Source organism: Lates calcarifer, linkage group LG24 (genome assembly GCF_001640805.2).
Source record: "Lates calcarifer isolate ASB-BC8 linkage group LG24, TLL_Latcal_v3, whole genome shotgun sequence".
Taxonomy (NCBI): domain Eukaryota; kingdom Metazoa; phylum Chordata; class Actinopteri; family Centropomidae; genus Lates; species Lates calcarifer.
The window spans coordinates 18,276,830-18,292,984 of record NC_066856.1 but is presented as its reverse complement, the minus strand read 5'-3'; the positions used below and the strand labels follow the sequence as shown (position 1 = coordinate 18,292,984).

The 16,155-nt window shown below is 44.1% G+C and overlaps 1 protein-coding gene across 1 annotated transcript in view; it reads left to right on the top strand.

Moving 5' to 3' along the window:
- Nucleotides 1–16,155, top strand: part of drosha (drosha ribonuclease III) — an 80,672-nt gene that overhangs the window by 37,946 nt on the left and 26,571 nt on the right. The window contains 3 exon segments of the mRNA XM_051066715.1: nucleotides 585–687; nucleotides 7,843–7,913; nucleotides 15,519–15,563. Coding sequence (XP_050922672.1) covers nucleotides 585–687; nucleotides 7,843–7,913; nucleotides 15,519–15,563 — 219 coding nt within the window.

Sequence of the window (16,155 nt, the reverse complement as noted above, 5' to 3'; positions counted from 1 at the left end):
GTAGGACATGAATATGTTGATATTACATGAGACCAGTAATAGGTTAATAGTAAATATAATGATTTAGTGTCAGTTCTTACAGTCTTTTCAGTGTCATTGCTTTGAGGATCATCATATTCATAGTGCTAATTCAAATTACTGCAGAAAGTGGTTTGCCAGTGAGAGAACTGACTACTTGTCAGTGAGAATGAAGGTCAGCCACTGTGCTATTTCACAATTTATCTTGGGATTATCCAGCGTGTCCGTGTGTGTGTTTGTGTGCGTGTGCCAATGTAATTTTGTGCGCGCATGTATACACGTGTGTGAATGTTTTCCTCCTGCGCCGGCTTAGTGCATCATGCTACAGCTGGACAACACATGGGCACATCTGTCAGTGCCATGAAGTAGAACCTTTTCCAGCAAGGGCAGGCAATCTTTCTCATTTCCCTTGAGTTTTTTGGCCCCTTTCCCCCCTCCGCCGCCTCCTTTTCCACAGAGAGCCCTATGAAAATGTGCAGTACCAAAAAATGCTATTACTTTTTCAAGAGGCTATTACTGAGGTGTCGGTGGCGGCACACTGATATGAATGTGTTTGTCTTTTACAGAAACTGGAGTTAGATCGCTTCATGCTCTACGCTCACGGGCCGGATCTATGCCGGGAGTCGGACCTGCGGCACGCCATGGCCAACTGCTTCGAGGCTCTGATCGGTGAGATTCCCACGAGGCAAAGGCAGAAGCCGGGGTGATGGTTGTGCAGGACAACAAAAAAAATTTAATGCATTTTGAGAGAACTAAATATGTAAATCTACTCCTAAAAGGACAGATTTACATACACTGAAAACAAATACTGTCTCTCTGCTCTTATTAACACAACCCAAAAATGACTAGGGGGTTTAATACTCTTTAACACCACTAGTTTTAGTGGAGTGCTGCTTTGCTGGACTTTGCAGCTGCCTGAATGTGTTTCATCTGAAATGCTTTTATGCATAAATGTGTTAATTCCGCCGTAACTTCATGCGTTTTGAGTAAAATGGAATCCTTTAATAGTTTAATTCAGGTTTGTGTGTGTTAAACGGTGTAAATAGCTGCAGTGGATCTCCCATTAGGCTCTGGAAACATTACGCAGCTGTATTGATCTCAGGAGATGTGGTTTGACCTCTGGCTGGACAGGCAATCCCCAGAGCCCTGCTCTCCTTTGCCCACACCAAACACATACACAAGCCCGCTATTCATCTTGCTAGCAGCTCACTGATAGAGTTTGTGCAGTGATTAGGACCCCGCACTGGAAACCACACACACACACACACAAAACACTCACACACACATAAAAATCTCTCGGTGGGCACGATCTCCCTCTCTCCATCCCAACCCCATGGGCAGCGCTAAGCTAAGCCTCACTCCTGGAGAGCTGCAGAGTCGGCAGCTTTCCCCATCTTATCACCATCTTGATTGAACCAGTTCAGCCATCGCCGCGCTCCCCTGATGATAGATACAGAAAGTGGGTGGCTTTAAAGAGATCTTCTCCGCCTCCCTCCCCCCTGCACCAAAAACAGCAGCGCGCAAAGAGCGGCGGGGAAAGTGCTGACTGGCACCATGGCCCCCTGTCGGCCCCGGGGCCCCGTACTTGTTACGGGTTCATTATCGGCAGAGACGAAGTCATAATCTATTCTGTCCCGTGGCTGTCCCCGCCTCATTGCTGCGCACATCCGAGCAAGGTAGCGGAGCCACGACACTGGATGCCTCTCTGTATTTCTTCCCCGTCATTTCTCTCCTCTCTCTCTTTCCTCTTCTATCTGAAATTTCAACTTAATAAAAGTGATGAATAAACAGGGTTGCTGTTCTAAAGGAACCTGTGAGAAAACCGCTGTCAGAGAGCACCCTGTGGTGATGAGTTTTGGATTACTAACTCAAAAATATCATCCCACCACCTCCTCCTCCTCCTCCCTCCCTACTCACCACAGACACACATGCTGAGGGGCAAAACATGCACACATACACACAGATTCAAGACGTTCAAAGTCACTTGCATTGAGAATGCCGTCTGATGTTGCCTCTCTTCTTTCACTGAGACTTTTGTCATCTTCATTTCAGTTTTTTTAGCTCAAACGCCTCCTTTAAGACCTTGTTGTTGAGCAGTCTATCTGTCTCCACCCACCCCTGTCTCCGACTTACTCTTTATGTTCCTTTGCATTCCTCCATCTCTCTCTGCTCCCCAGCCCCCCCTCCCTTTGTGATCTAGAGTTTGGGTGTTATTAGGTGAAAGATGTGCCACGCCGATGATGAGTCATCCTGTCACTCTGTCATCTCCCCCCTCCTCACCCTCCAGCCCCTCTCGTCTCTCTCACTGAACAGAGCATTTTCTCCTTACAAGACAAATTCAGATCGCTCACACGTGCTGCAGGATGGTTACAAGGGGCACACAAACGCTGTCATTTCATCCTCACGCGCGCCTTTCCGTCTGACAGAGACGTCAAACCACCACTCTCCCAAAAGCAGCAGGCACCACATCAACAGACATGCACTTGCAGGCGTGTCGCTGCCTTGTTGTCTAAAGGTACCATCTTTTTTCGTCTTTTTTTTTCTCCTTTTTAACACGCTTTTTTCCTCCAGCGTGCTCATGCATTGAATTCAAATGGTCCTCTTTCCATACACACTCTTTTTGAAAGCTGTGATGGAATATGACATGCTCATAATATTTCCAAGGCCTTGGCAGATAGCTTTAACGGCTTACTATGCATGTTTTCTGACCTTTGTTTTATTTGTTTCTCAGCCACAGTGACCATTGAACCTGTGCTGTGTTGGAAATGGCAGATAATCTCCTGCTTTGCATGGGCAAAGCTTTCCCTCCATGGAGCCGAGAATGTGTCTATCTCCTAACCCTGAGGCAGGGCCATTCTCTTGCTCGAGACAGAGAGAGAAAAAGAAAGGGAGAGAGCCGGAGAGAGAGGAGGAATGAAGGGAGAGCAGTAGAGGAATGGAAAGCAAAGGCATCTGCAATGCAAATGGGTGCCCTGCAACCCTGAATAATTCAAAGTGTTGAATGGAAATCTTGCTTTTCTGATCCCCTGTCATTAACTTCTGCCGGAGTGGGCCATTCTCATTTGGGCTCTTTTGGCCTGCGCACCTCCCATTCTGTACCACCCCCCTCCCCCCTTCTCTTTCTCTCTCCCTCTCTCACCCTCTCCCTCTGTACTTTTGCTCTTGCCCACTTTACCTCTTCGTCTTTAAAAACCTCTTTCTCCTTCTGCTTATTCATAGAAACTCTGCACGCCTGTTGCCCTCCCGTTTTCCTCGCAGGTCCTCTTTACTGATAAGCCACGTCGCTTCCTTCCTACCGAAAGTGTTTGAAAAGAATTGAGAGAAGAAGAAAAGAGGCCCCACTCTGTTTTTTATGGCCCTAATTTCCTTGTACAGTTGATCGGTGGATTATACGCTGCCAGCAGCCATGGGGGATACAGATGGTGAACCTTTGTGAGGGCCCTCTCTAAGCTCTCCCTATTAAAAGAACGGAGAGAAAGGATTATCTCTCACTTGCTGAATATCAGATTCATACACAATGCAGCTGCTGTATTCATTGAGCAAGTTCTGCTCCCTTTGTTAATTGCCTCAATAGTAGCAGTAGTGGAGTTGGTTTCTCGTGCACCCTCTTTTTTTTTTTTTTTTTTGTTTCTCTCTGTCTCAGCCTCTGCTCCAAGCCTCATATTTGGAAAGTAAGATGTTTGATGTGACAATGCACTCAGCCTGCCTTTGTTGCTGCTGTGGTGAAAATTCTATTTTCATGTTTTGGTTTCGTTTATTTTATTTTTTTGCCTTTAATGTGTTGCTTTCTGTGTCCGTCTGCTGCTTCAGCCCCCGTTGAGCTGAGAGGGAGCGGCTTAATATATTATTTGATGGATTAGAGCCTGAGCGTTTTTGAATAATTCATTCTAGGTTATTAATGTGACTGTCAGCCGCTGCTGTTTCATATGCCCCTGACTCTGGGTTTTTATTGGTCACTGAAAGCCCACAGACATTGGAATTCTATTCCTAAACATAACACTGTACAGTCGGCATGGCTGTCTGAATTAGACTGGTGACAGATGTGGAGATTCATTAGTGGCTGGCCTTCTCTGGCCATGACTGATATTCTCTGCACAGTGCTGGGTGAAAAACTTGGTAAACTTGGTTAGTTTGTGCAGACTTGTATCAAATTTGCACTGTGAAGTTTTTTAATTTATCAGTTCAGGGTTGGGCTCCATCCGGCGCTGATTTCATCTGGTTCCAAGTCCAGTTCAAAGTTAGGAAAATGCCCTGCCTCATTAAGCTCAGTATCTGATGAATCTTTAAATGAAAGATTACACAGAGCAATGTACAAAACATTCAAGGTGAATGGTTATCAAAGAGGTTATCTACCTTGAAAAAAACTGACTTGTAGTGTTTCGAGCATCAGTCCTCTTAAAGGATTTCTCCTTATTTTCCCAGAAACATCAAAACAGTTCTTTTATCTTACATAACATGGGAGTTGCTGGAATACCGCTGTCTCAATCAGTTATGTTACTGTGTGACTTTCAGTGGCAGAAGAAGTATTCTGATCAGTTTTCAGTACCACACAATAACACAAGGTTCCCGATTGATCAAGGCAGTAGCATTCAAGGCTACTCCTGTGTGAAGTTAAATAACTGATTTTGTCTGGTGGTGATATATAGTGATGTTTCTGGATCTTACTCTTTAATAAAAAGCTCTATCACTGTAGGAATCCTATCCATAATGTTGTCAGACACTTACAACAACAATCTGAGCCTGGGATTCACTTTAGTGGACTTTGACATGGACAGTTGCCCAGTTGGATTACATTGCAGCAGCTGTTTCCAGTGGCTGGATACACTGTTCTTCTCATCCCTATCAATCATTTACACCCCCAAAAAATGGGAAAAATAAGTCCCATGTTGAAAAGTAATGCAGTTATCCTGAAAACACTGGGTTACTTCTAACATTCAGAACTGTAAGACAAAACTTAACACATTTGATAAACGATTTTTTAGGAAATCAAAACTGATTCGACTGTAGATTCAAGTTCAGTTAACTGCTATTCAGCTCTACATTAGTTTTATTAGGTTTGGATTAAATCACAGTGTTCGCAGGTCTAAAAAAGGGCAACCAGTGCACACTCAAATCCAGTCTGATTCTTAATATACATATTCCAGGCAGGTTTATCTCAGGTGGAGGCCTCCCTGTATTTTTGGCTGGCTTTGCTGGCAGGGTCGACAACTCGGTGGATTGAATGTGCCGGAGTTCAGAGACTGCAGAGTGATTTGGCCCGGGCATGACGTTACTGCAAGATGAGCTGCAGAGAGATGCTAGCATATAATTGCCAGCTGAGTTAGCTGGGCGTCTTTGTGGGCTGTGTGTATTCAGGGTGTCAGCTGATGGGGTGGACTGTGAAGCACAGATCTCCGTTTAATGATTGCGGCAAGTTGTGCGATTGATTGAATCGCTTTGGGGCACACTTTTTGCACGGACAGCCTCCTTGTCAGGAGTGTTCTTGCTAGAATTAACTGCATATCTTGGTTTCTTCATCCACAAGCCCTTTGATTGACACCAAAGGTGTTGCTTTGAGATTTTTAATACCGTTTTAAATCCCTTGAGGCTCTCCTGGTTTCTCCCTCCCTCCCTGCGTACCCCCTACCTTCTCCTGCCTCTTGGAAAAAAGTTTTTAAAATCTAATATGAAGCAAAAACTTTGAGCTTCAACGACTTTGAGGCCTCCATTTGGGGAACTTTACAAATCTGCTGTGTCATCAGAACATGAAGAAAACTGGCTCCCGGCCCCACCCACCCACTAGCCTCCGTGTTCACACACATGAATGCTTTATGAGCGGTAGTTGAAAGACATTCAAAACGTGGTCCTGTGAGGGAGTTCTTATCCTCCCACAGCTGGTCTCCAGAGGAAACATCTGCTATGTAGCAGAACTGAGGGTCCACATTATGGTAAAACCACAAATCTCAGTGCTGATACTTAGTGGAAAACATCCTGTGAAGAACCGCTCCCCCTCTCTAGAGCCTCCTGCGGTCAGCCTCAGTGAGACACGTGCCCTATCATGCTTAGATTACAGAGGCCTCTGCTTACTGACACACATCTGCAGTGGCATGCTGTGTTTATGGACTTCAAGAAGAGTTTATATTTATGGTTATTGATTTATAGGCCTCTTTTTGTTTTGATTTTGAACGGTTATAAGCGTAGCAGGAAATAACTTTTTTGTATAAATCCCACGTCGGCTGCTGGCTTCTAGAATTCACAAGCTACTTTCATTATTTTACCACTCAACTAGATTTTTATATTAGTAAAGGGCCTCCAAATGAATGCGAGTGTTACGTGCCAAAGTGGCTGCTGGGTGAGACAAAGTTGTCAGGCTTAATCAAATTTTACAAACATTTGGGCAATGGCTGGTAGTAATTTCCCACTCTGTTTAGAAGTAAAGGGCATGCGAGGCAGATAGAGTGGGTGTGCATTCGTGTTTGTCTTTGTGCTAGGTGGTTTGTTTGTATTTCTTTATGGTTTCGGTTATGTAGGCTGTAGCCTCACTGTTTGTGTGCATGTGCGCGTGTGTGTGTGTATAAATGGCCTGTTAGCCATCTGAAAGCAGTTTCCCTCCCCAGATGATGAATCCCTCATATGTTTTTGATGTCATCCATGAAAGCAGTTTGCGCATTTAGACTTGCAACCGCACCGCGCCCCATTTCCACTGGCTCATTTATGCACATAATAAAAACCGCTGCACGATTGTATATCCCAATTTGCCAGGTGGTTATTGCTTTCTAAATTGAATGAGCCACCCTAAGTGTGATGGTTCGAACTTGTTCGCAGCTTAAAGGCACCGTGATAGTTCCACTGATTTTAGCAGAAACAGAAGAAGAGCACAACAACAAAACGCACAGAAGGAGAGTTGACTTGTGTAAAGGAGCTGACTGTTGCTGCAGAATGAGCTGGAGATGCTGCATATCATTCCCATAGATAGAGAAATTTGGGATACTTGTCTTGTTCCTTGCTTGCTGTGACAGCAGCTCTCCGCAATTTGGGACCAATCTTCTATCGAATTTCTTTCTTTGTCCCTTGTCTTTTGTGTGTGTGTTTGTTGGTGTATGCACAAGCTGTATGAAATGTGTTTCTTCCCTCACAATTTGAGTTGAATTCAGCACATTCTGCATGTTGTTTGGACATCTGCACAGATAAGACATGCCCGAGTGTGTGGGTGAGTTACAAAGAGGACATTGTGTTTTTGCTCTCATTGTTTGTGAATAGGTTTGAGCATGCAGTACATAAATCTGTATGTGAGCTTGTATGGGTTTTTTCAGGCCTATTCATACCAATGTATGTGATACAGACTCAGGCTACCGCTCAGTTCAAGTTTGATGTTTATGTGACCTTGGCCAGTTCCAGTGATACAGCCATTCCCTCCCCTCCTCCTCCACCTCCTCCTCCGCTCTGACAAGGGGGAGGTGGATCTGCACGGGAACCCCGAGGTCATTTCACCGTCAAAAAGCAATAAAAATGCACTCCTACTTTTAATAAAGCAATTATAACTCATTGCCGAGTTCAATTAATTTTAAGTTTTCCATTAGGAGAGAAGTCTGAAATTGCCTCAGAATTGCTAGAAAATTTTAACACCAGCATTGCACTGGTGGAACGCCATGCTTTTCACAGTTACTTTAAATCTGCGTGGGTGGGGGCTGGGTATGAATTTTAACGTTTCACACGTCATAGGAAGTGTCCTGCACAAGTTCCACACAGTTTACCTGCATTTTCCTGACTTAGATGTATTGATTTTGTCATGCTTAGTTTCTTGCTTTCTGTTTTTCATTGCTGTTCGTTTTTCCCCCTCCCCAGGTGCTGTGTATTTGGAAGGAGGCTTGGAGGAGGCTCGGCAGCTCTTTGGTAGACTGCTTTTCAACAGCGAGGTAACTTGCAAAATGGTTTCTGCCTTTTGCCATTCTGCAGTTTTATGTGGAGAATGAATATTTACATAAGTGTGCGTGTCTTAGTTACTGTGTCGACACATATTAATGTACACATCAGTCACAGACACTAGAAGAGATTTTCCTATTTTGATCTATGGAGGACTGAACTGTAATGTTTCACCAGTCTGGTCTCTTGTATTCGTTCAAACCCACACGTTATGTTTTGGCAAAGCACCACACATTGCACGATATTGAGGCCTCGCCAGTCTCCGAACCTGAGATCTCACATAATCTCGCTTTATCCTGCAATACTTGTGACTAGCTGTGAATTGTGTACACACTGATATGCACAAAGATAAAAGCAATAAGAATACAGGGAAAAAAGAAGATTTAGATGAAGCCATAGCAGGAAAAACAGGCTGAGGACGGCTTGTATATCTTGCAAAATGAGCTGGAGGTGTGGAACATTGTAGTTTGCCAGTCTTGAGCAGGACACCTGCTATTGTTTGCGAATGTGTGTGTGTGTGTGAGATCAGCCTGCATGAATAATTGATGAATGAATCAGTATTTGCATTTATCTTGGCGAGAAATGTTATGAATCAATTAAATGATTGCAGCACGTCTAGTATGTAGCAGCAGGCTTGGTTCTAATTGGCCATCGAGGTTTTTTTTGTTTTTTTCTTGTCTGAGATTCAGTCGGAGACTCCCACACACTACGAGACACACAGCAATCTATCAAACATGTTTGGTGAAAATAGGTAGTCTTTGAGAGGCTGGATCAGAGGCTTCAGGACTGAATCTTTGAAAATCTCACACGACAAAGCAACTGGGAGAGATTATCGTTAATTAGAGGCCACCCCTCCTGAAAGAAGTCTGCTGAAAGAATTAAAAAAAACAACTTTTTTATAACGAGCTTTTTTTTAAAACTTTTTTTGTACTGTCACTCTCTGGCCATTAGAGTCGACAGCAGTTATCAGGTTATTGAGTTGTCTTGACGTGGAGGTCTTTATTTGTATGATGAGAGTTGGGTTACAAGGTTTGGTTTTTTGTGGGGCTGTTGACACTGATGCGGACTAATTAAAAAAGACTACATTTAAAGGGTTCTAGTAACTTTATTATGAAGAGCAGTGCAGAATAATCAGAGGATAGAGCAGACAGTGATCAAGACCATGATCAACAACTGCAGTCAACATATAGACAGTGAGAAACAAACAGCACTGAGCACATGGATATCCCATGGCTACAAAAGCTGCCTGCTGTTACACGTCTCCATTATAGTCTTGCTGATGATAGGGAAATGGAGTGTAGGTGTTTGTTTCATCACTCAAAGAGACAAGAGTTCCCTGTACAATGAGTAACAAAAAGACAAGGACAGTGTGTGTTAACAGCGTGTTTTATGGAAAAAAAGGAAGTCAAGTGAGTCAGTGAGTCTGAAACCAGATGCATTGTTGAAATTGTTGTCGATCTTAGATCATTTGAAGTCATTGTGTATGATAGAATGCATAATAAAAACTATAAAACTATATCACAGGATCTAAGGTTAATGGTGAATAAAGATGTGCAAGCTCAGGGATGCAGACAGGAGCTAAACCATTCAACACTTAAGTAATCAGTGAGATCTTAAAATCAATCCAAAGTGGGAGCCTGAAAAAAGGATGCCCAAATGGGAGGATGTGTGATCTATATTCTTTGTTCTACTTAAAAATGCCTCTTCAGTATTTTGAATCCGCTGGAGATGAGTGTGAGCTCTGCGGCGTATGCAAGAAAACAAGGAATTAACGTGGTCAATACAAGAGAAATGAAAGTGTAAATAACATTTCACCAAATCTGGATTTAACGATCCTTTGTACATGACCTTCAAAGACAGATTAGGAAGAAAACCTCTGTCCTTTGTCATTTCAAGTTTGAAGAGAACTGTTTACTAATTAAAAAAAAAAAAGAGACTCAATGCTCGAAAATGTCCTCCATCTCTCACAGTGTTGCTGCTCCTGTTTTGGACTCTCTTCAGGAGTTTGTTATGATGCCAAAAAATACTTCATATGGAGTGGAAGGCCAAAAACATAAGCACTGCTTATACTCCACTCGACTCTCGAATGGGGCTTGGTGTCTGCTGACAACATACACTACTCTTCCCCTACTCTGCACAGTCCAAGGTGCACTACAGAAACATCTTTACAAAGCTTAACAATCAATGATAAATACTGTGAAGTAAAGCAGTTCAGATTATACAGAATACAGAACAGCCACAGTTGCTCAGAGAGTCTGTTGGCTTGGTTGCAGGCGACTGAGATTCCCAGTAGATGTTGTGCAAACCAAAGTTGAGTAATTTTCAACTTTGGTTTCAGACATGCAGACTGAGGATTGAAATAGTATGCATGTCACCCCCCCTGCTGAATCTTCCTGATGGCCGCTCTGTTATACAAACTGAAGAGGAGACAGATGGACACAGACCAGAGAGCCAAACACCAGCCAGGCGGTGTGATGGGTACGGGGGTGGGGAGCTGTAGGGGCAGACCAGAGAGACGAACGGACAGCGAGTGAGATACGTTTCCTGTGGTCTGCAGGACCACTTGAATCCTCCTGTATTTCTAGCTTAACATGTCAGAGTGGGTCTTCTCACAGCACATTACCAAACTACTGAGATGCAGTGCTAAACTGAAGGACAATACACCCGGGAAGGTTTACCAGCTCCCATTTGTTGGTATAGTATTCCATTCACACATGGGTGATCAGTCCCATAGCCTCCTTTTCTCTCTGTAACAACAGGATGCCGGCTGGTGTCTCTTTTGCTCCCTCTTGTTTTCACCGTCTTTCGTTTCCATTCTCTCCTCTCTCTCGAACACTCCAGGATGTCATTACCCCCACAGATGTTTCGCTCCAGTCCTCTTATGACAAGTCAAAACAAAGGCTTCACAACTCCGGAGGTAAAATTCAGAATTGACTACCTAAGGCAAAGCATGCATGTAATTTCCACCTCAAGACCTAGCCAGACAAACAGTGGCCCCGTTTTTTTTGTTTTCCGCCCCCTCTCTCTCCCTGTTATTCCCTAATTGGTATGGCATTCATGACTGGAGCGCAACAGTTATTTCCGTCCCCTTGTTTTTCTCTCAACACATCACCTTTGCTGGCACTGGTTCCCAAACAACAGGGCTCTTGCCGAGGATGGAATCTAGCTTCATTGCACACAGAGGCCCGGAGGAAACAATAGATTCTAATTTGCTAATGACATTACTGTGGAGGTTATTAAAGCATCAGCAGAGAGGCAGGAAGCATCTTCTTCAGGGGGAGCTGCTCGATTGCTCCCAACCTGGACTCAACAGCAGTGCATTGTTGCTGGGAAAAGATGTTGATGCCGCTGCGACGTCCTGAGGGAAGTGCCTCTTATGAGGAGCAATCACGATAATGATGATCTCACTAGTTGCCTGTGGGTTAATCTGTTGGCGTTTATTAACACCAACGACACAAGCGTACACACTCAAAACCCCAAGGGTAACAAAGGTTGCTGTGACAACTGAGATGGGTCACCATGGCATTGAGATGAGCGCTTGTGATAGTGTGGCATCGCAGCCTTCTCCCTACCTCCCTCGCTTCTGGGTGCTGTGCCAAAAAGGGTTTTAGGGCAGCTTGCTTCCAGACGACTCCAGCTCAAATAGCACAACAGTTTGAATCTTTCACACCTTTCTTCCCCTCTTTGACATTGTTAACACTGCTGGTATGTTTTCTGAATTGAGTGGTGTTGTCGAAACTGCCAGTAAATCAGGTTTTAGCTGTATTTGATAATCGTGACTTACCCTGACATTATTTTGGTCTCCTGGTACACCAGTAGAGTGTGCTAGGCTTACATGCTCATACAGGTGAAAGGCTGCCTGACAACTCCCTCCACATGAAGGCCACCTCTCTTGCTTGCAGCAGCAGTAACCCTTGTCTCTGTTAGGGTGGATTCAGGCTAATTTTTTTCTGCATTCATTTGAGTTCATTCACTGGACACGAGTCTTTCTGATAATGAGCGAGTGCCTCTATTTTCTGCTTGCACTTGCCACAAACACACAGGTCACTTTTCTTTTCACTCAGCCACTTTTTATTCCCTCAGCAACCCAGGGTCCCTCCCCATTCTCTGTTGAAATCTGTGCAATTTGTACACTTTGTCCTGTGACAACTACAGTTAATATTTACAGTGTTTGAATGAGAGTGCATATGCTTTTTCTGCTGTGTCCTTGGTTTGGTAATAGCCTGGAGAACAAGTGCATGCGGACATTCACAGGCCATTTTTTCCATTCACTTGCACTTCTCTGCCCACACTCGCAGGAACTGTAAAAGGTGTGCTCTTCACCTCAACTGTAAATCGCGTGATAGACTGTAGTGTTACGACATTCGTTTTCCCATATTTGGAAGATCACCTTGACTATTCACTGATAGAAGCCACCGTTTTGGAGTTAGGGCTGCTTTCATGTTGGTATTGATCAGCAGCGCTATCTCTTATCGATTCCTCTGCTGCACTACTACGTTTGATGGATTGATTGGCAGCCTGTAGCTAGAGACCAATTTGTCAGGGAGCATTGGACCTTGTCAGAGAAGAGCACCATTATGTCCCAATCATGGATGGGCAACAATCCCAGGAGTATGTGGGGGCAGAGAGTGTATGTGTATATGTGTGTGGGTAGAAGGTGTAGTGGTGTTGCCTATTCACGGATGGCTTGTGAGCAGCGAGTGTGTGCAAGATTGAGCCTGCGTCTCGATTCCCCCTGTGGGATAGAGCAGTGCTGATTGAAGCCCACCTTAAAACGGAGATCATAGGCAGTTTCACCAAGTTGCCTTTCATTTTGCTTTTAATTTCAGCTCTCATTATGGGTAGGCCGTTGACACTCAAATAAACATGTTTGCATATGTTTTTTCTCCCTTTTTTTCTTGTTTGTAGCATAAGAGCTCCATCCTCCAAATGGCTGTGATTCAGCTGCTGCACATGATGATTTGTGCCCCCAGTAATTATACCTTCCTCATGCTGGGAGAGCGAGAGAGAGAGTAGGGAGAAAAAAACCTGTTGTTATTCTTAAATCCCCACTCGATGCTGGCTTAATCATTGTCTGCCTTGTCTTTGCAATGGCTGTAATTGAAACATTAGCTGTTCGGGTCTATATACAGCATGTGGGCGGATCGCGTGCGCCCTGTGGACGGATTTTAATCATAAGCCTCGATCACAAGCCGAAGCAACTTGTGTGTACTTCACTTCCTCTCTATTTATTTTTCATTTTCTTTTCAGTGTTTTCTCTGGTCTTCCTGCATGAATATGTGTGCTACGTTTTCGATGCCTCGCTTTCATGTGTATTTTACGCCAGCTTGTGCGGCTGCAAAAAACACTGCCGAGAGCAAGTGATCCATTAGCCAGTGCTATTGACTTCCCCTTAAGCAATGCCATCCTCCACAGCCAAGAACCTGTGTTATGTTCACGAGCAGGCTCCATGTTGACTTGATACCTGCTATGAACTTAGTGCTTTTCAGCCCCAGTCCCAGGCTAAGAGACAGGCAATCAAAAGGAAGCATTTGCTCAAACGTATTGACCACTTTCATGAATTTTTCATCGGCTGCTCAAGGCAATGGGTTGCCAGCTGGGTGGGTTGAGAAGATGAGGCGCCCATTCGATGCCGCTGACCACACGTAACTCCCCGATGGGCCAGCGCCGCATTTTAAAGGTTTATCTCCTTGAACCTTTTAAACACCTGAGTGATGCTGTACTTTAGAGGCCCTCGCCACATCTGTATCACCGCTATGACTCACCCAACATTAGACCCCAGGCCCAAAACTGCCTCTGACCGGCGTTGTCCCTGGCAACAACTTGAGAGCCACAGCTTATGCTCCCTCCCTCTGCCTCTCTCTCTCTCTCTCTCTCTGTCTTCTTTACAGCCTGTGTCTCTTGACCCTCGATCCTGTGTGGTATCCCAGGGCAGGGTTGAGGAAACGTGTTGATCTTGCACGTATTTCTCTCTACAGGCAGGGGAGGCAAAAGGAGTCTGACACTGTCAGTGTGTGTGTCTCCCCAGAGACAACACACCTCTGAAAGCCAGATCCAACAGCCATTCGCCCGCAAAACACCCCTTGCCTTCCGCTCAAATCCACATCCCCACCCCCCACATCACTCCCCCGGTGGGTGGTCGATATACAGACCTGTGGGTCTGAAAATGAGATGCTGACTCATTTGCTGTTATTTCACCGCCCCCCACTGGGGCTGCTGATGGCTCCTTAAAGCACTTGGACTAAGGAATCCAGACTGTCCTTTACACAGCGCCATCAGCAGCACATCATCACATTCACACTGTTTTTCACAGTTTATTTTTTTTTCTCGGGACAGAATCATAAATAAGAAACTTTATTATTAGGTGTTAAATTGATTCTTGATGTTCAAACACAGAGCTGCTGTCTCTGATATTGCAAGGCTGAATAATAAAGTCTCCGAGGCATTTTAAAGTCACATGTCCTTTCTGATGGATTTTTTTTAAAGCTGTGCTAATCAATATTTTTGTATTTACAATGGATCCGATGAATATGTGTGAAGGGAAGTTGGTTGCTCAGAGTAATGAATCATTCAGACTCTTCACTTCCACAAAGCATTTTTGTGTATTTCAGCCCATTGTTTTAGTTTTAGGACAGTTGCCTCTAACGGCAGCAAAAAAAAGCTCTGATAAATCTAGTGTACACTGGCAGACAGACAAAGTTAGCAACAAGCTGGAGTATTAAGCTGCTAAAGAGACTAATATTTCCTCTAGGATTTGGTGGAAAGCAAAACAGTGCTATATTGAATATACAGTATATTCTTTGGCGTATCCATCCAAATAAATGCTAACAATGCTTACTCCACATCTGCTGGGTGTTTAGCTAGGCAATTGTTTTCTAATTATTCCCATATAACCATAAGGTGGTAGCATGCCAATATTGTATTTACAGCGTGTTCCACTGCCCCCATGTGGCCAAAACAATCAATGAATGCAGCTTTAATAAACACGGTTAATCAGGACGAACGCGGTTAACAGGGGCCAAGAGAGAAATGCTCCTCGTTATTGTTTTAGACAGTTTTATATCCTGTACAATTTACAGCTTGTGCCTTTAAGAGACAACACATTCCTGTGCCTATTACTCTAAACATCTACACAAACCAGTCTACAGAAGTCTTACCTGAAGCTCACACTACAGTGTGTACAGGCTTCTTGTCGATTTCTTTTCAACTATTACATCTCAGAGAGCACACAAAGCCGATGAAATTCAACACAAGAAATGCTTAAATAGTTAGAAATCCGCTCTTGCTCTGAAGCTGGGACCTTAATTGTTGGTGGAGTAAACAAGTATTTGGAGCTGTAATTGCTTCCCATGGAGGGAGGGGAAATTACACAGGATTTATAATGCTAGAATCAACCTGTAGAGGATTCAATCTTTTATCTATTATCAATATTTTTTGTTCTTTTGTTATGTATAATTCATTGCCATGTTTGTTTTATTGTTAATGAATTGTCAGAATGATATTTATTAATATAGATGACCTTAATGCCAAAGGAAACTGCTGTAATCTCTACCCTCTGACTCCTCATCTCTCTCCGCCCTCCTTTTCTGTCTTCACAGGACCTACGGGAGGTCTGGCTCAACTACCCACCACACCCCCTGCAGGTTGGTTGAGATATGTTTTATTATTGATGTTTATTTTGGCTAGGTGCCGCTCATTAAAACTCACTTCACCCCCAAGACACAAAAGGTGTTCTCCATCTTTGAAGTTTTGCAGCCTGAATGTATGTTTTTTTTCCTTGTGTTTGTGTTGCTAACAGAGGTGGGCAAGCTGTTAGTTATTTTGCCTGAGGCTGACTGAGTGCTTTATAGCTGTCACAGGGCCCCCAGTAGCCTTCCACCAGTCTCCATTGTTCTGCTCTCGTGTCTCGCTGCTCCCCATTTTGGTCCAGACCCTAATCCGCTTTTTCATTTTCTCCGTCTCTCTTCCCCTTTGCCATTGCTCCTTTTTCTCTTTCTCTCCCTTTCTCCATCATCATGATTTTGCGCTCACTCTTTCTGTCTCTTCACTCTCTTTCTCTCTCCTTATCCCTCTCTCTGTTGTGCTGTTCTTTGCTTTACATGATCTGCCCAGAAACATTGAACATGTCAACAGTGTTTGTTTGAAATTAGGATTTGGAAGAAGAGATCAAAGATGCCATAACAGGATTACAGTCCCGAATCACATGGGGCCTCCAGGGACCGTCAGGCATCCTTC